The sequence below is a fragment of the Prionailurus bengalensis genome, chromosome C1 (genome assembly GCF_016509475.1).
Source record: "Prionailurus bengalensis isolate Pbe53 chromosome C1, Fcat_Pben_1.1_paternal_pri, whole genome shotgun sequence".
Taxonomy (NCBI): Eukaryota; Metazoa; Chordata; class Mammalia; order Carnivora; family Felidae; genus Prionailurus; species Prionailurus bengalensis.
In genome coordinates, this window is record NC_057345.1 from 85,958,200 (window position 1) to 85,982,616 (window position 24,417).

At 37.5% G+C, this 24,417-nt stretch overlaps 1 protein-coding gene across 2 annotated transcripts; it reads left to right on the forward strand.

The window, feature by feature from the left end:
* RTCA (RNA 3'-terminal phosphate cyclase) lies at nt 1-23,849 on the forward strand. Of its 2 annotated transcripts, XM_043575671.1 has the most exons (11): nt 1-291; nt 400-500; nt 2,297-2,440; nt 5,691-5,814; nt 8,301-8,359; nt 9,896-10,037; nt 10,647-10,771; nt 13,028-13,086; nt 18,089-18,183; nt 20,688-20,792; nt 23,486-23,849. In XM_043575671.1, exons 1-11 carry the CDS (start codon nt 247-249, stop codon nt 23,585-23,587), a joined length of 1,101 nt encoding a protein of 366 aa, XP_043431606.1. In that variant the 5' UTR covers nt 1-246; the 3' UTR covers nt 23,588-23,849. The 2 variants fall into 2 exon arrangements, with proteins under 2 accessions (XP_043431606.1, XP_043431607.1); XM_043575672.1 differs by lacking the exon at nt 1-291 and having other exon boundaries at nt 2,282-2,440.
* Nucleotides 23,850-24,417: the final 568 nt, after the last annotated feature.

A 24,417-nucleotide genomic window follows, 5' to 3' on the forward strand; every position in this document is an offset into this window, starting at 1 on the left:
CGCGTGGCGCGCACGCGCACTGCCGCTGGGCAGGGAGATCCCGGGTTCTGGACACTGAGTGCCGGGGTTCGTTTCCGCTGCCTCCGGTTTTCCGAGAGCGGGCGCTGCTTTCGCGCTTCCGCTAGACCCCCGCGGCCCCCGGCGGGGACGGGGGTTTCGGAGCTGCGGTGCCGGAGCGAGCGTCTCTTCTTCCTCCCACTCGGGCGGAGGCTTTGTCGCTGCGGGCCGGGCCCCAGGACGCTCCCAATGGCCGGGCAGCGGGTGGAGGTGGATGGCGGGATCATGGAAGGGGTGAGTACGGGGCCCGAGGCAAGGCCGGTGGCGCTGCAACCCAGGCTGGGAAGGAGAGCGTTCTTGTCTGATGTTCTCGCTCTCCTCTCCCACCCGCACCCTTGGCAGGGCGGCCAGATCCTGAGGGTGTCTACAGCCCTGAGCTGTCTTTTGGGCCTGCCCTTGCGGGTGCAGAAGATCCGAGCCGGCCGCAGTACGCCAGGCCTCAGGTAAATCGGGGGCGCTGGGGGGCGGAGCCACGGGACTGGGAGATGCGGCTGGGCGGGCGCAGGGCTAGGGGACTGGGGGTGTGGCTAGAGGGGCGGAGGGGCTGAAGGGGCGGAGGGGCTGAAGGGGGGGAGGGGCTGGGGGGCGGGCTGCAGTCCTTGGGGTCTGGGGTTTGATCGGACTTTGGCGCTGGGGAATCGGGAGCCCGGGTAGTGATGCTTGGAAGATCCTCGTCCTAAGGTTGAGGAATGTGTGGCCGGGCCTCAGGGTCCCGGGGGGAGCATGCTCAGGCCTGGACGGTTAGCCATAACCAGGGCTGTGCAATCTGGAAAGCCTCAAGGGGCAAGTTGAGAAAATAGGCCATGTTTTCTCCATATGGCTGGAGTTCTCTCGCTTCCTGATGCGTTATCTTTTAAAATGTTTTCCCGCGTCATCGGGCATTCCGAGTACCTGGAGAACTTGCAGCAGCCGGCAAGATGGATCAGGGCAGAACAGCCTGCGTGGCCAGAGAAAATCCCACTTTTTAATCTGTGTATTCTCTACTGCTGCATATTTTAGAATCATAGCTCAGGAAAGGGCCCTGAAATGTTATTCTAGCTTTCCTTAAGACCTCTAAGAAGCTATGAATACAGCCAGAATTATTAGTTGTGGACAGGGAAAAACCTTAACATTTGACCTTGTTTCTTCCGTCTGGGAAGCTAGGCGTGCCACTAGCTAAATTTCAGGTATGTGCTCCTGTTAGAAGGGGACCCAGGTTGACGCCAAACTGATTCCTTTGGGCATTGTAATAATAGATCAGCAATCTCTTAGAGTGTTATTTTATCCACATTTCATTTTGAAATTATTAAAAGGCAATTATTGATATATGTGCACATTCATTCCCTTAGTCACAGCAGTCGTTTGCAGCAGTGAATTTATTAGTTTGCTAGAGCTGCCATGACAAAATACCAGACTGGGTGGCCTAAACAACAGAAATTTATTTTTCTCATGGTTCTGGAGCCTGCAGGTCCAAGATCAAGGTGGTGGCAGGGGTGGTTTCCTGGTTTCCAGGAAGATTCTTTTCAGGTTTCTCTCCTTGGCTTGGAGATGGCCTCTCTCTTGCTGCCTCTTCACGTGGGCATCCTATGGGCATGTGTACCTCTGCTGTCTTTGTATGTGGTAATCTCCTCTTTTTATAAACATACCACAGAGAATAGATTAGGGCTTACCCTAACTCTTTTTAATTTTTTTAAGATTTTATTTTTAAGTAATCCCTATACCCATCATGGGGCTCAAACTTACAACCCTGAGATCAAGAGTCACATACTGTACTATCTGAACCAGCCAGGAGCCCCCAGATTGTCTCTCTTTAACATGATCATCTCTTTAAAGGCCCTGACTCCAACTACACTCACATTCTGAGGCAGTAGGGGTTAGGGGTTCAACAGAAGAATTTTGGAAGAACATAATTCAGCCTGTAACAGGTACTATAGATTATTGAATGACATGCAAGTGAGATTGGCGGCATTTAGTTTTATCAGTTTTCCTCTTTGCACACTTCTCATTCGCAACAATGTATCAGCATATGTGTTTTAGCTAAAATAAGTGGTCTGGAAGGACCCCTAAAAGATGCCTACTAGCAGGCAGTCTAGCTAGGTACATAAAAACCCAAAAGAAGCTCTGACACTGAAGATAATGGCACTTGTTGTGGTTAGACCTTGCTCTTTTCTTGCCATTGCAGTTTTATAAATGGGTCATAAGATGTGGGGATATAGGCAGTCTGAATGCACACGTTTTGATGCAGTATTATGACCTGAAGGCCTCAACATTTATCTGGACTGGAAATGATTCGAGATTTGTGTGATGGGCAACTGGAGGGGGCAGAAATCGGCTCAACAGAAATAATGTTTACACCGGAGAAGATTAAAGGTGGAGTCCACACAGCAGATACCAAGACAGCAGGGTATGTGTCACTTATATTCCATTTAAATATGGGCTTTGGAGGTAGACCTGGATTCACATGCAGGTACTACCACTTACTAGACAAGTTGCTTAACCTTTGAGCTTTTGTTTCCCCACGTTTAAAAAATATTTTTTTAATGTTTATTTTTGAGACAGAGAGAGCACGAACAGGGGAGGGGCAGAGAGAGAGGGAGACACAGAATCCGAAGCAAGCTCCAGGCTCTGAGCTGTCCAGCACAGAGCCTGATGTGGGGCTTGAACTCACTAACCGCGCGAGATCATGACCTGAGCCGAAGTTGGACGCTTAACCAACTGAGCCCCCCCAGGTGTCCGTTTTCCCCACATTTTAAATGGAGAAAACAGTAACCTTCCAGGGTTACACTTTATGTAGTTTTGGATAGCTGTTATTATATCTAGAATTTTCTTATGTGCATAGTATAGCATATTTGTTTCTTTTTATTATTTAGAAACTGAATATCTGAAAACGACTAAGTTTTTATGCATTGTAGTAACAGTAGTTTTTGCATTGTATGTAGCATATTTAGTTCTTGGCTTACAGCTAATTATGAGTCATATTCTACTTTTAGTCTAAGTATTTTTGTTGTCTTTTTTTTTTAATGTTTATTTATTTTTGAGGCAGAGGGAGACAGAGCATGAGTGGGGGAGGGGTATAGAGAGAGGAGACACAGAATCTGAAACTGGCTCCAGGCTCTGAGCTGTCAGCACAGAGCCCAATGCAGGGCTCCAACCCATGAACCGTGAGATCATGACCTGAGCCGAAGTCGGCCACTTAACCAACTGAGCCACCCAGGCACCCCTTGTTGTCTTTTAATAGATAACTTATGCTACCTTGTTTAGAAATTTGTAGGTTTGATCTTGGTTTTTTTTTCCCCCTTTGCAAAAGTAGATATTTAACAATTAAATTGAGCTTTTATCCTTTTCCAGGAATTCTTCCTTTTATCGACAAAACAGCACTTCTTGTGTTTTCTGAGTTATTTGGCTGATTGCTGTTGTAAACCATATCTTTTTACCAAAATCCTATCCATTCACTAGGAAATTGGATAAAATAGGAACTAGTAATGGAAACCTGATGCCAGTTTGTTTCAGAAACTGTTTTAATAGATTTTGATTATTTTAGTTTATGAAAATATTTAGTAATAATTGATACTTGAGTAATGCTGTGAATAGACCTCTGTGAAAAGGGACCTGCTGCCAGGCCCAAGGCAAGGTTTGCCAAATGAGAACTTTCTAAGGGGATTAAGGAATTTTGAGGTATCTTTCTTTATAGTCTGCATATTATTTTGGGTATTATCCTGTACAAAAAAGGGAAAGGGGATTGTATTTAACCAACTATCTAAAAATGAACTAAAACAGAATTGTAAAATTTTGAAGCTGCAAGAGGGAAAATAGAAACCATGTATTTCCAATCCTTCCTCCACTTAGTGAATGAGAGAATGGTATTAAGTGATTTACGCAAGGTGATGGAGTCAGAGACACAACTGGAATTAGAATGTAGGCCTTTTGACTTCTAATCTAATAGACTGTAAGAGAGATGAGTTTAAAGTTGTGAATCCAGCTCAGTTTAGGAGACTAAAACCAGCTTTTTCCTGGCAAGAAAACTTATCTTACTTCTTCACTTTCTAACATTTTTACCCTTAACTGTGATTACAGTACCATGTGTTTTCTCTACTGTCTACCTTTGTTTTTGCATTTTCCTATTCCTAAAATTAAGATTTTCTGTACTATTCTTAGAATCTGATTTTATCAGGGGAGTAGGGAGAACATTTAAATGTTGGGTTCCTCAGAGGGAATAAACACTGAGAAGTTTAGTAGTTTTAACATTATAGTTTATTGTAAACTAAACATTTTCTAGTTTTTTCACTTGCTCCTAGGCTTAACTCCTTGAGAACAGGGATTATATTGTATACATTTTCTCTTATGATATCTACCACATTATGTAGTCAGTAAATTTTTACTAAATTAGTGAAATGCATTGTCACTTATAGAAACTGTTTATTTCAGTACATATGCATTGTTACTATAAGAAAGTTAACTCTTTTTGTATTAGAGCCTATGTCTAATCTATGCTTCATCTATGTCTATCTATGCTATATATGAATGTGACAGCTCATTTAGAAAATCTGACCAAGTGTTTCATTTTATAAAATATATTCTATAATTATGTCTCATGACTTCTCACATTATTTTATTAGAATGAGCAAACAGAGGTGAGTTACAGCAAAGATTATTTCCTTTAAACTTATTTCCATGTAAAATATTCAGCTGTCAGTCTTTGTGAAATGTTATCCTATCATATCATAAACTCCATGATGGTAGGATCTGTATCTTAACTTGTTATTTGGAACAATGCCTTGTGCATGGTAGAGATTCAAATACAATTATTTAAGTATTTCTAGACCTTGACTTTGTGTGTGTGACTGTCACTGTATGAATGTTATTACAATTTAATTGACCCTATTGCCTCTGGTGTGTTTTTAGACTTTGCATTAAATGCATTTTCATAAATTGTACTTTCAAGAATCCTTTTATGAAAATGTTATAAAAATTGGGGCACCTGGGTGGCTCAGTCGGTTGAGCATCTGACTTTGGCTCAGGTCATGATCTCACAGTTTGTGAGTTGAGCCCTGCATCAGGCTCTGTGCTGACAGCTTAGAGCCTGGAGCCTGCTTCGAATTCTGTGTCTCCTTCTCTCTCTGCTTCTCCCCCGCTTATGCTCTGTCTCTCTCTCTCCTTCAAAAAAATAAATAAATAAAAACATTTAAAAAAAATTTTAAAAATGTTATAAAAATGGTGTCATTTAAAAAAAAAATCTTTTTTTACTTTGTAAATTAAAGAAAGATCATACAACTAATGTTTGATTCAAACCCAGATTTGCTGATCATTCAAGGCCAGTTCCTTCTCCTATAAAATACTGTCTTTCTTTAAGATTCAGGATTTTATCATTCAGTTCCTGGGGTGGTGGTGTTTTTTTTTTTAAAGTAAGTTCTACACCCAGCGTGGGGCTCAAACTCATAACCCCAAGATCAAGAGTTGTTGCATGCTGTACTGACTGAGCCAGCCAGGTGCACCGCCCCCCTCTTTTTTTAATGGGGTATTTTTTAACTTTAGACTTGGGTATACACCTGCCTTCCCAGTTGTCTGTGCCTCAGTGAATGGTGCTGTGTAGTAATACCATGATCTTAAGACTTTGAAAATAAAATTCATTGAAGCCTGTTTTGCGTTCTCCTTAGGAGTGTGTGCCTCTTGATGCAGGTCTCAATGCCCTGTGTTCTCTTTGCTGCTTCTCCATCAGAACTTCGTTTAAAAGGTGGAACTAATGCTGAAATGGCACCACAGATTGATTACACAGCCATGGTAAGGGCTTGTGTTGTTATTGATGAACTAAAGATGATCTCATGTATTCTTCTGAATTTCCATTCTCTATTGAAATATATCCTGAGTGGTTTCTGTGTATGCCTGTTTATTTCTTTATGGTGTGTAGTTCTGTTGTGGGAGAAGGTAAAAGATCGTGTTTACTTTAGATTTTGTGTTGTATCTTGGAACAGTGCTCATAGTGAATTCTTTTAAAACCTCAAGTGTAATTGTTGCGTGAATTACATTACTTATTATATAAATCAGTCATTTTATAAATACAGGAATTATGTTTTGGAAGAAAAACTTCAAAACAAAAATTAAACATGCGTTTGACAAGAATTGAGGAGGATGCGGAGAAATTGGAACCCTCGCACAGTATTAGTGGGAATGCAAAATGGTGCAGATATTATGGAAGACAGTGTGGAGGTTCCTCAAAAAATTAAAAACAAAACTACCATATAATCCAGATATCCCACCTTTGAGTGGGATTATCTTCAGGATCTTGAAGAGATATTAGCATTTCCGTGTTCATTGCAGCACTATTCATAATAGCTAAGATGAGAAAACAACCTAAATGTCTGTTGATGGATGAATAGATAAAGAAAATGTGGCTTATACATACAGTGGAATACTATTCAGCCTTAAAAAAGACATTCTAGAATATGTGACAACATGAATGAACCTTGAGGACATTATGCTAAGTGAAATAACCAGTCACATGAAGACAAATACTGGCATGATTCCACTTGTATAAGGTATCTAAAGTAATCAAATTCATAAAATCAAAGAGTAGAATAGGGTAGAGGGAAGAGGGCAATGGGGAGTTACTAATCAACAGGCATAAAATTTCAGTTAAGCGAGATGAATAAGCTCTAGAGAGCTGTACAACATGTACCTATAGTCAACAATAGGATATACTGCATTTAAAAATTTGTTAAGAGGTAGATCCATGTTAATTAGATAAACTATAAAAAATTAAATACCATATTTTGACTATAAATTTTCAAAATGATGACACTCAGTGTTGGCATACTTAGTAGGAGAGAAAAGTAGTATCATCTTTCTTTTCCTCCAGGTTTATCGAGGTGTAATTATTTATAGTAAAATACACCTTTTTAGTGTAAAGTTCTGTGATTTTTGACATATGGTTGTGAACAAGCCACCACAATCAAGATACAGAATTACTGTAAGAAATTACCTCAGACCCCTTTGTAATCAGTCCCTATGCCCCAGTTCTTGGCAACTACTCATCTATCTTCTGTCTTGGTTTTGTCTTTTTTTCAGAACACCGTATGTAGGAGTAATACTGTATGTAGCCTTTTGAGCCTGTTTTTTTTCCCCCCACTTACCATAATTTGTTTGAGATTTATCAATGTCACTTGTTTTAGCAATAAAAGAGAAGTAGTATTCTATTATACGGATGTCCCAGTTTCTTCATCCATTCATCTGTTGAAGGACATTTAGGGTGTTTCCAGTTTCTGGCAATATGAATAAAGTCTGTATAAACTTTTACATACAGGTTTTTTCGGTGAATATAAGTTTTCATTTCTTTTGGGTAATTACCAAGGAGAGGTGTTGCTGGTAATAGTAAGTATAGATCTAATTTTATGACAGATTGCCAAATTGTTTTGGCTTCCAAAGTGGCTGCATTGTTCTGCATTTTCACCAGCACTGTATAAGAGTTTCAACTACTCTGCGTCTTCACAGAACTTGATATTTAATTTAATTTTTTTGCCATTTTAATAGATGGTATAATCTTTTAGAATTCAATTTAATAGGGTGTATAATGAAAGTTAATCTCTCTTCACCTAATAATTCCACTTCAAGGAAATGACCCTAATTAAATGTTACAGAATGCAGCCAAAGATAAATGTTAAAGGTATTTGAGCATAGCATTATATGCTATAATCATCATTATATGATATATATAATTATGCAAGTGAACACTTGGGGAATGGCTCAGCAAATTATGCTAGAATTCCATACGGTTATTCAAATACTGTTTAGGAAGAATTTTATGATGTCAGGAAAAGGCTTTTGTTTATAATGTTAAATGGAAAAAATGAGGATAAAACCTTGAATATGCAGTGAAATTTCAAAGTATAAAAAAATTGAGAAAGCAGAATGGAATGCTGCTTATCAATATCCCCTAATTTCTTATGTATTATATTGCAAAGGATTAGTTAGGAAATACTGTCCTGTGGAGTAAAATAACCACTGGGATCAAGGATCGTGAGTTCTGGTATTTTTTTCATTAGATAGACTTGCACAACCCTGATTAATTAAATGTTAAACTTTTAATTTTAATTTACATGTCAGTTATTTTATTTGAGAAATAGAACTACCCTACACATTTTTATATCAGTGTTTATCTGTAATACCTTCTTGTCAGCTCAGTGCAGAGCACTTTTGTTTAATAATACTGTTTAATACTTGTTGAATCAGTGAATATTTGTGGTTAACGTAACAATAAACTGATTTTCCAGGTTTTCAAACCAATTGTGGAAAAATTTGGTTTCCAATTTAATTGTGATATTAAAATGAGGTAAGTTACTTATTTGTTAGCCCTTTGACCCACTATTTGTGCTAAAGATAGTGGGAAGCTTAGACCTTAGAGAATTATTCTGGAACCCACTACTTCTTGTAGAAAATAATTATGTTTTATGGCTTAAAAACAGTAAGCAGCAGGCGCATGGGGACTTGAAAGCTGATATATATGGTATTTGCTTGTTTCTTCGGAGAAATATTTTCAAGGGAATTGCTACACTGAGGGACCTTCATACCTAGTGTTGTTCATGTTTAGCACAGATTGAATACTTTCTATGCGCAGACAACTGGACTAGGCACTGCAGGGTCATAAAAGGGATTCTTCCCACGGTGCAATCAGAATTGTTTCCCTAAGAAGCACATTGGACTTTCAGGTTATTTCCCTTCAAGGCTTCCCTTCTGCCACATGATAACAAGGCCACATTTCTTGGTGTGGCATTTAAGTGTGCTGCAGTCCTGTTGCAGTTGACCTTTCTAACTTCATTCCACCTTCTCCATGTGTTCTTTTTTCTTTTTTTGGAAGACAGAGAGAGAGTGAGCATGAGTGGGGGCAGGGGGTAGGGGCAGAAAGAAAGAGGGAAAAAATCTTAAGCAGGCTCCAATGCTCAGGATGAGCCTCACTCACGGCTTGATCCCATGACCCTGGGATTATGACCTGAGCTGAAATCAAGAGTTGGACACTCAACCAGCTAAGCCACCCAGGTGCCGCTGTCCTCCACGTATTCTAACATATGATTGCTTACTATTCTTTAAACTTACTTTGTGCCTTGGGCTTTCATGTCTTTGTTCATGTTTTTCCTTCCCTGCTCTCCTAAAAACTGGAAATCCTATATTTTTTCAAAATTTAACCTGTAATTTCTTGTGTGAATTGTCCATGAGTGTGTCTCAGTTGGAATTCATATTTGCATCCCTCTTGTAGTCTTTTTTACAGCCTGACTTGTGTTCCAGTAAGTTGTATGTAGAGCCATCTCTCTACCAGATGAGGGAGCTCCTTGCAAATAGGAGCAGTTACTCTCATCTGTATGTTCCCATCCTCTTCTATAGAATAAGTGACACTAAATATTTGAGTTAAAATTTTGTTTGTGTTGACTTAATATTCATCGTATTTTATTGAGTACCTCCTACGTATCAGACATTGTTTTAGGCACTGGAATATTGCAGGAAGAAAATAGACAAACTCCTGCCATCAAGGAGTTTATATTCTAAAACAGCACTGTCAAAAAGAATTTCTCTTCATTGATGGGTATGTTCCCTATCTGTTCAGTAAGGTAGCCACTAGCCACATAAGACTGTTGAGCACTTGAAATGTGGCTAGTGCAACTGGGAAGCTGAGTTTTAAATTTAATTTAAATTTAAATAGTCACATGTAGTTTGTGGCTACCATATTGGACAGCACAGATCTAAAATGTTGCTTGGAAATTTCAAACACGAGTTGTATGTTTGGATATAATTCATGTGTTATTTTATTTTAAATGTTGAGCTGTATTTTTGTCATATAATAAGTTTATGTGAGTATTTGTCATACTCTTTGTAGGGGCTACTACCCAAAAGGGGGTGGTGAAGTGATTGTCCGAATGTCACCTGTTAAACAGTTGAACCCAATAAATTTAACGGACCGTGGCTCTGTGACTAAGATATATGGAAGAGCTTTTGTTGCTGGTGTTTTGCCATTTAAAGTAAGTTGTCTAGAAGTGTATGTGGGTCTTGGTAAGTATTATATCATCTAAATTTTGAAATCATTGAAAGTACTTAATATTTTTTTTTACGATTTTATTTTTAAGTAATTTCTACACCCAGCATGGGGCTAAAACTTAGAACCCTGAGATCAAGAGTCACATGCTCTATGAACTGAACAGGCCAGGCACCCCAAAAGCACTTAATTTTTTTTAATGTTTTATTTATTTTTGGAGAGAGAGCGCAAGCGAGCATGTGAGCAGTGGAGGGGCAGAGAGAGAGTGGGGGACAGAGGTTCTGAAGTGGGCTGTTTTCTGACAGCTGATAGCAGCAAGCCCGATGTGGGGCTTGAACTCATGAACCGCGAGATCATGACCTGAGCTGAAGTCAGATGCTTGACTGACTAAGCCACCCAGGTGCCTCAGAGCACTTAATTTTTTAATAAATCTTTTAATTAAAACTTTCCCTTGAACTTACGTGTTACACTTGAAGATCAAGCTTTTTCTTAATCCCTGTAAGAGATACTCATTACTGTATGTGTCTTTGAAGGCTTGAAAACAACTGTCAAAATAATCATTATTTCATTCTCTTTTTCTGTCTTGCCAAAATAGGTGGCAAAAGATATGGCGGCGGCAGCTGTAAGATGCATCAGAAAGGAGATTAGGGATCTTTATGTTAACATCCAGCCTGTTCAGGAACCTAAAGACCAAGCCTTTGGCAATGGAAATGGGATAATGTAAGACAATGTACTTTTTCCTGGATACTGATTGAGAGCTCTGAAGTAATTATCCTGTTTAAATTAAATATTTGTAGTTCTTTTCTTTAAGTTTTACAGTTTTAAAAAGGCACATTTTTAAGGATAGTCCTACCCAAACCAGTAGTGTGATGAATTAAGATGATTATTTTATTCTGGATTTTTTTTTTCCTGAGGATGGTTTGCCTTTTATTACATTGTAAGAGCCCTTTTGCTCTTAACATTTCTCTTAACATTTAAGAGAACTTAAATGTTTAAACTAATCAGAAGTTAGCCTTTGAAGCTGATCCTGAGAGAAATATTTCTAGTTGTTTTTCTGTACTTCAAATGTGAAGTCCATGTACATGTAAATATTAGATATGGCAAAGGTCTATTTAGAAAAAATTATAGGGGTGCCTGGGTGGCTCAGTTGGTTAAATGTCCCAACTTCGGCTCAGGTCATGATCTCACGGTTTGTGGGTTCGAGCCCTGTGTCAGGCTCTGTGCTGACAGCTCAGAGCCTGGATCCTGCTTCAGATTCTGTGTCTCTCCATCTCTCGGCCCCTCCCCTGTTCATGCTCTGTGTCTCTCTGTCTCTCAATAATAAATAAACGTTAAAACAAATTTAAAAGAAAACATTATATTATTTAATTACAAGTTGTTGATTTAATATAAAAATGCTATTTTTTTAAGTTATTTTTTCATGAATTTATTTATTTTGAGGGAGAGAGTATGCACGCATGCACGTGTGCAAGTGGGGAAGGGACAAAGTGAGGGAGAGAGAATCCCAAGCAGGCTCTGTGCTGTTAGTGCAGAGCCTGACGCAGGGCTCGACCTGAGCTGAAATCAAGAGTCGGACGCTTAACTGACTGAGCCACCCAGGTGCCCCTAAAGATTTCATTGTTAAGTAATCTTTACACCGAACTTGGAGTTCGAACTCACAACTCTGAGATTAAGAGTTGCATGCTCCACTGACTGTACCCCAAATTTAAGACTGCTTTAATTGAGTTTTTGAAGTATGAGAGTATCTCTTATGGATAGAAAGTCTCTTTTTTGAAGTTTCTACTAAAGGTTTTAAATGCAGACTTAAACATTCTGCATTTGATACTACTATCTAAAAACTGTAAAATGAAACCAAAAATTTCTGTAGAAATACAGTTTTTTTATTATTGAAGTATAGTTGACACACAATGTTACATTAGTTTCAGGTATACAACGTAGTGATTTGACAATATGTTATGTTTTGTTCACAACAAGGGTAGCTTCCATCTGTCACCTTATAGTGCCATTACAATACCACTGACCGTATTCCCTTTGCTGTGGCTTTTATCCCTGTGACTTATTCATTCTGCATCTGGAAGCCTGTATCTCTCGCTTCTCTTCACCCATTTTGCCCATCCTCCTATCCCTTCCCCTCTAGCAACCATCCATTTGGTCTCTGTATTTATGGGTCTTTTGTGCTTTTTGTTTGTTTTGTAGATTCCACATGTAAGTGAAATCATGTGGTATTTGTCTTTCTTCATCTGACTTATTTCACTTAGCATAATACCCTCTAGGTCCATCCATGTTGTTGCAAATGGCAAGATCTCATTCCTTTTTATGGTTGAGTAATATTCCATTGTGTATACCACATCTTCTTTGCCCATTCATCTATTGATGGACACTTGAGTTGCTATTGGCTACTGTAATTATTGATAGGTATGTAATTATTGCCATTTTGTTCATTGTTTTCTGGTTGTTTTTGTAGTTCTTCTCCCTTTCTTCTTCTTTTGCTTCTCTTGGGAGTGATGACTTTTGGTAGTGTTCTTCCTCCTTATTTTCTGTGTATCAAAAGTTCTAGTTTTGTGGTTCATATATAACATCCTAAGGATATAGCAGTCTACGTTAAGTTGGTCACTTACATTCAAACACGTAGGAAGACCTTTTCACTTTAGATAATAATAAAACACTTTATAGTACAGTAGAAATGGTATCATTTGGTGTGAATGATGTAACTTCAAGGAGAGCCATTCCTTACCTGTGAACGGATTAGAATCTAGTGTGACTTTTGTCAGATGAGCTGAAGGGTACTAATGCCCTGATGAAGATGGAGAGTGCTAATCATCCTGTTCTCTGTGTGAAGAGTTTCACTTTTGCAGTTTACTAAGCAGATCTGATTCTACATATTTAATAACCACTATTCCCCTGGTTGTATTTGTGTGTAATTTTAGAATATTTATTGCATAGATAGTAATCCTTTTTTTTTTTTTTCCTATTTAGCATTATTGCTGAGACATCTACTGGCTGTTTGTTTGCTGGATCATCGCTTGGTAAACGAGGTACAGATAAATGAAGTGGGTTCACAGTTCCCAGTGCTAGTGTAAAAATTTTTAATTACCTGTCAGGATTAGAACATTATAGCATGATAGATGACAAGTATAAAAGGATATGATTAACTGGTTCTGTTTTAGAGTCAGTTAAATTTTTAGTATTTCTCCTAACTTTATACTTTGAAAAATTTCAAACTGATAAGAAAGTTGAATGACTAATTAGCATCCATACACTGTTCTCCTAGATTTACCAGTAGTCAATTGTTAGCTACAAGTTGTGTATGTTTCTGAACTATTTCAGTGTAAGTAGGAGATACCATATCTCTCCCCTGAGTACTGCATCATGCATGTCCAAAGAACAATACCTGTCTAATCATGATACCATTTTTATGCCCAAAGAATTTGTCTTTTATATTCAACCTAGTCACTTGCCTCCAAAATACTTTTTAGAGCAATGGGGGATTTTTTTTTTTTTTTTTTTTTTTTGGAGCACTCCCAGCAATTGGTCATCATTTCTGTTTAGTTTCTTTTCTACTACAGAAAATATCACCTTTTTTTCCCCCTTTCATGATATTGACGTTTTGAAAAGTCCAGGCCATTTTCTCACAATTTGGACTTGTCTGATTGTCTCATGATTAGATATATTCAGATGAAACATTTTTAGTAGGAATATTGCATAGGTGGCTATGTACATTCCGTTGTATCACAACAGGGTTAGTGATAAGGTCAGTTTGTCCTTTATTGGTAAAGGTGACTGTGATCATTTGGTTAAATAGTATCCTCCAGGTATGTCTGCTATAAATTCTTTCTCTTTTTATAAGTAGTAAGTCATCTGGGATAATACTTTGATACCATCTGATTATCTTATTCCTATACAACTTTCATCCAGTGGCTTTAGTGTCCACTGATGATTTTTCCCTGCATCAGTTATTACATTGGTGATTTCAAAAAACAGTATTTTTGTGAAAGGGAAATGTAGTTAAGATTGAGCATATTTGGAAGAAGAGAGATGTGTATACTTCTGACTGTTAATATTTGAAGTTACTTTTGCCATCGAGGCAAGGCGACTTCTAGTTGAATTTCTTGATGTTTGTGTGGTAGTTGATTGCTTTATTCCTACTTTGTAGATCTTTAAAACATGCTTACCCTTGCTGTGCTGTTTTACCACATTATTATTGCTGAATACAAAAAAATTCAGATAATCTTATTCTGCTCATTTGGTAGATGTAGATACTAGTTGGGTATCAAATCTTAACAACATAATAGAATAAATAAAATTAATGTCTCCAGTTGACCTGGCTTAAATGAATTCTATTTAAAACTGTGCTATTTAAACTATGGTTGGTGGACAAGTAACATATCAGCATCATCTGAGAGTTTGTTAGAAAAACACATTTTGGGACTTATTCCATACCTATCAAATTAGAATCTCTGGAAGTTGAGCCCAAGGATATATTTTAACAAGCTTACTGCATATTTCTGAAGTACAATGAAGTTTGGGAAGTAGTGATCAAAAATACGTATTTAGAGTACACTAATTACTTGTTAGGGACAGTGAAGAATCAGTGTGGATAGTGAGCTACTGCATACAGGATCTATGGGGACTTGAGGAAGCAAAGATAATGCCAAATATAAAGCAGAGACTGGGAGCCCATGTAAGTAATAAGTGCTTGGCAGACATTGGGTGGAATATGAGTTCATTGGGCACCAAGATGTGCCAAGTACTATATGCTAGGGTCATAGATATCTGAGCCACTGTCCTGTTTCCTGGCTTAGTCTGGTAGAGGAGACAGACCATGGTATTCCCAGGGCATCATAGGAACACAGGGGAAGAACAGCTAATACTCCTGTGGGGGCTGGTTGACCCCAAATCTGGCTTCTTGCATTCAACAATCCTCTAGTATGTTCTGTAGATAAGTAGAAATTACCCAGATGAAAAAGTGAGCTAAGGAGGAAGGACAAAGGACAGTGCTGACAAAAACAAGTGTTCTGTGTTTGGGCAACTACAACTATGTATGATGAGTGTAGGGTCTGGAACAGGGAACTGGAGATGAAGTTAGAGAGGTTGACAGAGGCCAGATTTTGAAGGACTTTGTTGACAGGTCATATAAAGGAATTTGGGTTTTGTCATGAAGACATAAAGATTAAAAAAAAAAATTTTAAGTTTATTTTCACAGAGAGAGAGGGGGAAGGCAAGGGCGGGGCAGAGAGAGAGAGAGAGAGAGAGAGAGAGAGAGAGAGAGAATCCCAAGTAGTCTTTGCACTGTCAGCACAGAGCCTGACATGGGGCTTGAACCCACAAACCGTGAGATCATGACCTGAGCCAAAACCAAGAATTGGGTGTTTAACTGACTGAGCTACCCAGGCACCCTGAAAGCATTAAAGATTTTAAGGAGGAATGTAATACCAGATCTTTGGAAAGGTAATTCTGATAGCTATGTGGTTGATTACAGGAAAACCTTATTGGAGGCAGGAAGACAAGACTGTTGCAGCTGTTTAGGTCAGAAATGATGAGGGCCTATACAAAGGGATTCAGTGATTGGGGCTAGAGAGGTGAGTACTGATGCAAGAATATTAGGAGAGGGAATAGATATGGCCAGTTGGATATGGGAAGTGAGGAAGGCAATGTGAAGAATAACCTTCTAGATTTCTACCTTGGGTACCTAGAAGCATTTCAACTTGCGACATAGGAGGTAGAGTTAGTTTGCCAGGGTAGATGATAGTTTTAGGTATATCGCACTGAGATTGTAAATCAATCATTACTTTGTTATTAGCAATACTTAGAATTAACTTTGCTGACCAGCCCTGAAAAAATTGCTCATATTCCAACAACACTTTTCTTACTTTGTCATTTGAGACCACTTTTACTTTGAAGTTGTCTTTGGACAACACAGTTTCAGAATGCACAGTATTTATTTTTAGAATTATAATGGTAGGAGGGAATAGATGATAGAGCAATATACTTGCTCTGATTGGCTTCTGCTGGTGCTCTCCCTTGTTTCCTGTCAGGCACAGATGTCAAATGAGATGGGATTAGCAAATGTAAAAGCAGCTTGGGGTCTTGTCTCTTAGTCTAGATAGTATATATATTAAGGATATCAGAGAGAATGTCAGCTTCCGTTATCCCCTTTCATTTCTTTTTTTTTTTTTTTAATTTTTTTTTTTCAACGTTTATTTATTTTTGGGACAGAGAGAGACAGAGCATGAACGGGGGAGGGGCAGAGAGAGAGGGAGACACAGAATCGGAAACAGGCTCCAGGCTCTGAGCCATCAGCCCAGAGCCCGACGCGGGGCTCGAACTCACGGACCGCGAGATCGTGACCTGGCTGCAGTCGGACGCTCAACCGACTGCGCCACCCAGGCGCCCCTCCCCTTTCATTTCTTATTTAAATTAACTAGAAAATTATCAGACCCTGAATCCTAACATCTAAGAGTTATTACCAGAAGTAACATTGGCTAGTTGTCCATGACATCATCTGTGGTAGAAGCAGTAACCTGTAACTGATGAGTCATGTTTGTCACTATTTCAGCCACTAAAACTATTTTGATCTTAGTTTACTTATCTATTGAGTGAGAGAATTAGCCTGGAGAGTCTCTCAAGTCCTAGTTTATACTGTAGAATTTAGTACCTACTGATCCTCTGGTTCTCTAATATAGAAGTGTATTTTTATGTTGTCTTAGCAAAGGAAACAGTTCCTGTTACTTAGTACAGGACACACATAGTAGGTACTCAGTATTAACTGTTATTATTAATAGCTTATTTTGAACCAGTCATGGTATTATATGCTTTGTAAGTATTATCTCTAATTTCTTTAACAAGTTTTACAACTTAGGTATTACCATGTCCATTTCCATTTTCATTTCCATTTGGAAGAAGCAACCTAGTTTACCCAAGAAGTTGAGATTCACACCACATGTTCCAAGCTACTTCATTCAGTCATGTACTTGACTGATTGGTGTTGTAAAGATAGTTAATTTATTATATTATAATGACTGCTATAATGAGAAACAGTTAAAATTTTGAAAATTCCACTTTCCTGGGAACTCTTACCAAGGTATACATATAATCAAATGAATTTCCAAATATAAAATAGGAGCAAAAATTAACCACATTCTCATTCCTTGAAAGACATTTTTATTTGTAGCCGGGGCTTCTTTTAGTTTAAAGTAAATACTTTAAAAGCATCATTTGACATTCCACTGCTTCTGACACACTTATTTTGTATTCAGCATTGTGTGAAGATTTGGGGCATGTGTGGAGAAGCAGGGAGTGGGATATGGGGATAAGTATTCTGTATTATTTTCAAAATAAGGTAATGCCTATTTAAATCTTAAAGGAATAAAATTTTACAGTAGTTGATATGAGAATTTTTATCAGCTTTTCCTTACATGAAACATAATTCTCTGACTTCTAAAAAATACCCTTTAATTCTAATGGATTGCTTACAGACTAATTATAACATGTATAAATTGCAAATTTCAAATTTTGACAGGCATAGTGTTATAGGATTATAGCTTTTTTTTAATGAAAAAAATGTTTTTAATGTTTTTATTTATTTTTGAGAAAGAGAGAGACAGAGTATGAACAGGGGAGGGGCAGAGAAAGAGGGAGACACATAATCCAAAGCAGGCTCCAGGCTCTGAGCTGGCGGCACAGAGCCTAACGTGGGGCTCGAACCCATGAGCTGAAGTCGATTTCAACCGACTGAACTCAACTGACTCAACTGACTGAGCCACCCAGGTGCCCCCATAATTAATACTTTTAAAATAGGGCCAAATACAGCCTGGTTTTTCCTCCACTAGGTTCATTTAAAGATATAAACCATTTGCATGTGCTAAGCTCTCAGAAGATTAAATATATTTAAAAATCTTGGGTGAGTTGGTTGGGTGAGTTCAGAGTAGGCGCCTAAAAAAAGTTATACCAGTGCTAACTGAGATATATTAATTCAAATCTTTGATTCTTAGTAATTGATGTGCTTTGTTGTGTGTTTTTACATTGTGTCTGTTGTAGGTGTAAATGCAGATAAGGTTGGAATTGAAGCTGCTGAAATGCTGTTAGCAAATCTCAGACATGGTGGTGCTGTGGATGAGTATCTGCAAGACCAGGTAACGATGCTTTTAGGATAAAACCTTTGAATCTATTAGATTTGAGTATTGGATAATTAGATTGAATATACATTTTATTTATTTATTTATTTATTTTTAAAAATTTGTTTAAGTAATTACTACACCTCATGTGGGGCTTGAACTCTTGACCCTGAGATCAGGCGTCTTATGCTCCTCCAGCTGAGCCAGCCAGGTGCCCCAGACTGAATATAAATTTTATCACTTGGGAATGCAAGCTGGTGCAGCCACTCTACACAGTATGGAGGTTCCTCAAAAAAGTAAAAATAGAACTACTCTACGACCCAGCAATTGCACTACTGGGCATTTATCCACGGGATACGGGTGTGCTGTTTCAAAGGGACACATGCACCCCAATGTTTATAGCAACACTGTCAACAATAGCTGAAGTATGGAAAGAGCCCAAATGTCCATCGATGGATGAATGGATGAAGAAGATGTAGTGTGTATGTATATATATATATATATATATATATATATATATACATACAGTGGAGTATTACTCAGCAATCAAAAAGAATGAAATCTTGCCATTTGCAACTACGTGGATGGAACTGGAGTGTATTATGCTAAGTGAAATTGGTCAGTCAGAGAAAGTTAAAAATCATATGACTTCACTCATATGAGGACTTTAAGAGACAAAACAGATGAACATAAGGGAAGGGAAGCAAAAATAATATAAAAACAGGGAGGGGGACAAAAACATAAGAGACTCTTAAATATGGAGAACAAACAGAGGGTTACTTGGAGGGAGGGGGGGTGGGCTAAATGGATAAGGGGCACTAAGGAATCTACTCCTGAAATCATTGTTGCAGTATATGCTAACTAATTTGGATGTAAATTTTAAAAAATAAAAAAAAAAAAAATTTTATCACTGACTTTGAGAGACTGGCATGTCCTAGTTCAATCAGTTTTTAAATATTTTTCTGGAATTTATATTCCTCAGATTTCAGTTTTCATCTTGACCTGGCCATGGCATTTGGTACAGTTGGTCATTCTTTCCTTCTCTAAATTCTTTGCTCACTTGGTTTCTGAAGCACTGTTTTCTTTTCATCTCCCTGACCATGTATTCTAGTCTTTTGGTAGTTTGTTACTGCTGTTTTCATCTTCTCAACTTCTAAGTTTTAGAGAATCCCTAGGCTCAGGCTCATGCCTCTTTCCTTCATCTGTATTCACTGGCTCAGTTGTTTTGTCCAGTCTCATAGCTTATGTCCCACCTGTGCACAGACAACTCCCAAATTTATATCACCTAGTTGAGGCCTTTCTCCTTAACTCTATCCCTTGTGCCTGTCAGCATCTCCACTTGGATGTGTCATAGACCTCTTAAACTTAACACATTTATTCATATGGAGAAATGCTAGTGAATATTTCCAAGTAAGATCTTTTTATGGTCCCCTGTCTTGATAGATTTTCTTTTTCTCTACCATACTTTTCTCTCCTTAATCTCAAACCATCAATCTGCATTTAGAAATGTATTCTTTAGGATTTCTTAACTGGTTTCTTTCCTTTGTTGTTGGTTTTTTTTTTTTTTTTTAAGATTTTATTTTTTAAGTAACTACACTCAGTGTGCAGCTCAAGCTTACAACCCCAGATCAAGAGTCTCATGCTTCACCAACTGAGCCATCCAGGTGCCCCTTAACTAGTTTTTGTTTTTATTTTTATGTTTCTTTTTTCTTTTTCTTTCTTTCTTTCTTTCTTTTTTTTTTTTTTTGAGAGAGAACAGGGGCAGAGAGAGAAGGGGGAGAGGATCTGAGGCAGACTCTGTGCTGACAGCAGAGAGCCCAATGCAGGGCTCAAACTCATGAACCATGAGATCATGACCTGAGCCGAAGATGGATGCTTAACTGACTGAACCACCTAGGTACCTCTCCTTAACTAGTTTCTTATTTCCCTTATTTCTAGTCTCTCCTTTCTTGCCCAAGTGTACTCTATACTCTAAGGAATTCTGTATTAGTGTATTTGTTTACCCACTAAAATGTAATTTTAGGGGCCGCTGGGTGGCTCAGTCGGTTAAGTGTCCGACTCTTGATTTCAGCAGCAGGGCCTCCTTGGGATTCTGTCTCTCCCTCGCCTCCTCCCCTCCCCCTCATGTGCATGCTCTCTCTCTCTCTCTCTCTCTCAAATAAATAAACTTAAAAAAAAAGTTGTAATTTTAGACAATGGAAGAAGCTTGTCATATTATATATTCCACCTTGTAGAGACAGTTGGTCTGATATATTAACTTTTAACTCTCTGTTTTATTCTTAAACACAAATTTTAGAAAGGCTGTATTGACAACTGCTACTGAGCATTTCTGTACCACAACACAGACTGTGGGTGACAGAGGTTTTCTGTCATCTTCTTAGGACTTCTGGAAACCTAAAGAAGTAGAAATGCTTTGAGCTATTTTGATTTCCAGTAATATTTTCATATGGTAAGCAGTAGAATTTTAACTCCAAATATTAGTAAATGTGTGAAAATTTTCTTCTTTGTTCTTTTTTTAATAGCTGATCATTTTCATGGCATTAGCCTGTGGAGTTTCCAGAATAAAAACAGGACCAGTTACACTCCATACACAAACGGCTATACATTTTGCTGAACAACTAGCAAAGGTGAGTATTCCTTTAGAAAGAGTAATTGATTTTTATCATAGCCAGTTTTGGGTCAGATTGTAATAAACAGGATACTTGCTATTCCTCACCTAGTACTTCTTGTGTGGCAGACACTGAGCTGAGTCAGCAGTTGCCCTGAATCATCTTACTCTGCATAACCGTTTTATTTTTTAAAGTTTATTTATCTTGAGAGAGAGAGAGCACGTGTGCGTGCAAATGGGAGAGGGGCAGAGAGAGAGGGAGACAGAATCCCAAGCGGGCTCTGCACCACCAGCACAGAGCCCGATGAAGGGCTTGAACACACTAACCATGAGATCATAACCCTAGCCTAAATCAAGAGTTGAATGCTCAACCCACTGAGCCACCTAGGCGCCCCAGCTCTGCATAACCATGTTAGGTTGCTGTTTATTTTTATTCGCATTTTGCATGTGAGTAAAGTGTGGTAAAGGGATTAAATTAACTGCTCAAGCCCACATAGTTTGTTAGTGGCAGAGCTGGGCTGTGAACAGACCTGGGAAAGCACACGGCAAAGCGCATGTGTATTGCTGCCTTATAGGGTAAAAATACTTCCATGAGAACTATGAAATCAAATCATAAGGAATTCATGGTTGGCCAGAAACTTAAATATTTATATGAAATTTTACATGTTTCATTTTCTTTTGATTCTACGGTAGAATAGAGTATTTGCTGAAATTTTAACACCAGTCCCCTAAACTTTTATAAGAGTAGATTTATAATTTTTTAGTGAAACAGGGTTTATTAGTATATAAGCTCATATTAATACCTTTTCTGCAGGATTCTTAATTTTAAAAAAATGACTAAATTTGTATGTTTTATCTGAAACTAATGTAATTTCCTTATAGCAAATTTGGAAAATAAGGGGAAAAAAACCTACCTATAGTCCCTTTTGCCAACAACCACTGTTGACATTTAGGTATTTTCCTCTTAAAAGTGTTTCTCTTTTCATTTTTTTTTTTTTTTTTGCATTTACCACATATAGCTTCATTTCTTGCCTTTTTCAGTAATTGCATGTTCCTGTTTTGCTATAGTCTTTATAATGTAATTTAATAAAGTGATCTATAATTTATAACTCAGAATTTTATGAAGGAAGGTGACCTTAAGTAGTTTTAAAAATTATAAAAATAATGCACATTATTAAAAAAAATAGCTATTATAGAAGGGTAGCAAGCACAAAGTTGGGAGTTGCCCTGCTTCTAACCGTTTATTTGTATGATTTTTAATAACATACACCTTTTTTCTTGTTATTAGAAAGCATAGATAGATTTTGATTCAGTTGTAGGAAAAGGATAATAGGAATTGAAGGTAAATTATATTTCATGTCAAGAGATAGTTAACTGTACTTTTTATTATGCCATTTATGCTGTATTATCATTTTTTCTTTGTAAACTATGATCTCCTTGATGGCAGGGACTAAGTTGCATTCATATAGTCCTCACTTTTTATAGTACTTTGCACTTTGCATATTGTGGACACTAACATGTTATTTGAAGTGAATACATAGCGGAGAGTGCTGTGAATTGGAATTTATAGCTCTGGTTTCTTGTTCCGCTTTGTGGTATCTTACTGAGTGACTTGGGGCAAGCTGCTTTTTCTTTCTGTGCCTCAGTGCAGATAATTCATCTGTAAAATCAGAGACTGGTCAATAGTCCATTAAGACTCCTTGTAACTTTAAATTTTTGTAGTTTCAGTATATTTATATATAGGCTAGAAATGATTTCCTTGAGTGTTCCTGTGTTTCATATTTACATAATGCTTACAATTTGAAATGTATACATATATATAATTACACAAGTAATTGGCTATGTAGCTCAGAATTCAGTGCTTATTCATTCAACAGTAATTTTCAGTGTCTACTATATGCAGTATACTGTCACATAATCCTGAAACTGGAATAATTTGTGAATATCACTATGCAGTAGGCCCCAGAATGATGGTTTTCAAATTGTGTTTCATAGAATCCTAAGGTCTTAGGCGCATTTGAAATCCATTTGCTACAAATTCAACCTACTCAATTGTTTTGATTTTAATATTTTTATCAGAATGAATGCAGTAGCTTTAAAAAAAAAAATCATGTTTCCAGAATGCAGTGATAGAAACCAAATATTTCAAAGCCAAACTTCAATTAGTTAACAAGTGAAAAATACCATGTTAAGGCCAATAAAGATGAAGGGCATCCCCCCACCTTCCTTCTTTGAACTAGATTTTTTTGAATAGCATATTTAGGGAATTAAATTGACAAGAAAAATTTGAGGGGATTTAGAAACTTGATCTTGACAAGATCAGAGAAGTATAAATGCTTCAATGCTATGTTTTAGAAAAAATATAGGAAGTAGGTAGTAAAGGGGTGTTATAGTTAACAATTGGGATTTTGAAAATGGAATTTACCTAGCTGCAAATATCCTGGGGATTTTGATTCAGTGGATACGGAGCAGCGCCTAGGCTATACATTCTGACAGAACTCCACAAGTATATATTACTTTTGAACAAGAGTCATGCTTCTGGAGCAAAATATTTTATATTTAGGTATTGAATTTCTCATGAGTCATTTGATCTTTGTGCCTCTAGCTTCCTCAATAAAATGAGTTTGACATTAATTACTTGCCTATTTATGTTGGACTTAAGGGCTTTCTCTCTTTATATTACTTATATATTAAATGCTTCTCTGGTTTCAGGCTAAATTCTCTGTGAAGAAATCAGAAGATGAAGACGATGCCTCTAAAGACACTTATATTATTGAGTGCCAAGGAATTGGGATGACAAATCCATATCTATAGGGTATTTGCCTTTTAAATAATACCTCAATGATATATTGCACTAATTCATTTCATAAATATTACACAGCAGTGAATAAGCAGTAACTTATTAAAGGACCTGACTTAAATTTGGAGATGAAGTACAGAGTGTTATAGCTTTGCTGAGAATGCTTCATCTAATTAATCTCACTTTGACTATCTCCTGAGATAAAGACAATGAAATTCAAGAGTTGATGGATATGTATGATAGCTGATTTCAGTATTAAAGTATGGAAATAGAGTATTTTTTCTACCTGAAGTGTGTTTTTCTTTCTTATATAATAGAGTAAGTCAAGGCTGTAGATTTGGTCTGTAATTTGTGTCTGGTTTTAATTAGGTTACTGAAACCTTATGCATAATGAGACAACTTTTTGCACAAGTATTTGCTGTGTCAACAATAACATTTAATAAGCATTTTCTCATTCTAATTATATGTCTCTTCTTTCTAGTGGGCACTTGGTAAATATTGATTTTGAATCTGGTGAATGTTTTGAAAGCTGAACAGTGAGGATTGCAAAATTGAACCCTAGTAAATTTGTCCAAACTCAGCCCAGATATGTTTTTGTTTGGCTTTCAAAACATTCAACAGATTCAAAATCTAATTAAAATATAATTGAGCGCCTTTACAACAGAATGTGCTTTTCATCACTCGCTGTTATCTTATACCTAGTCTGTTTCCTCATTTAGATTACTTCCTGGTCACTGTAGGCAGTTGAAATTGTGACTCAAATTAAACCAGTTTGGTGTACCAGCTAAACATGCTGTCCTGTAAAGTAATGAGGAAGGTTTTTTTTTTTTTTTAATTTTTTATA

Excerpts from the sequence above, each read along its gene's own strand:
- RTCA (XM_043575671.1), top strand. The coding sequence starts at position 247 with ATGGCCGGGCAGCGGGTGGAGGTGGATGGCGGGATCATGGAAGGG. Across the intron at positions 5,815-8,300 it reads AGATTGATTACACAGCCATG|GTTTTCAAACCAATTGTGGA; the intron begins GTAAGGGCTTGT and ends CTGATTTTCCAG. Across the intron at positions 20,793-23,485 it reads TTGCTGAACAACTAGCAAAG|GCTAAATTCTCTGTGAAGAA; the intron begins GTGAGTATTCCT and ends CTCTGGTTTCAG.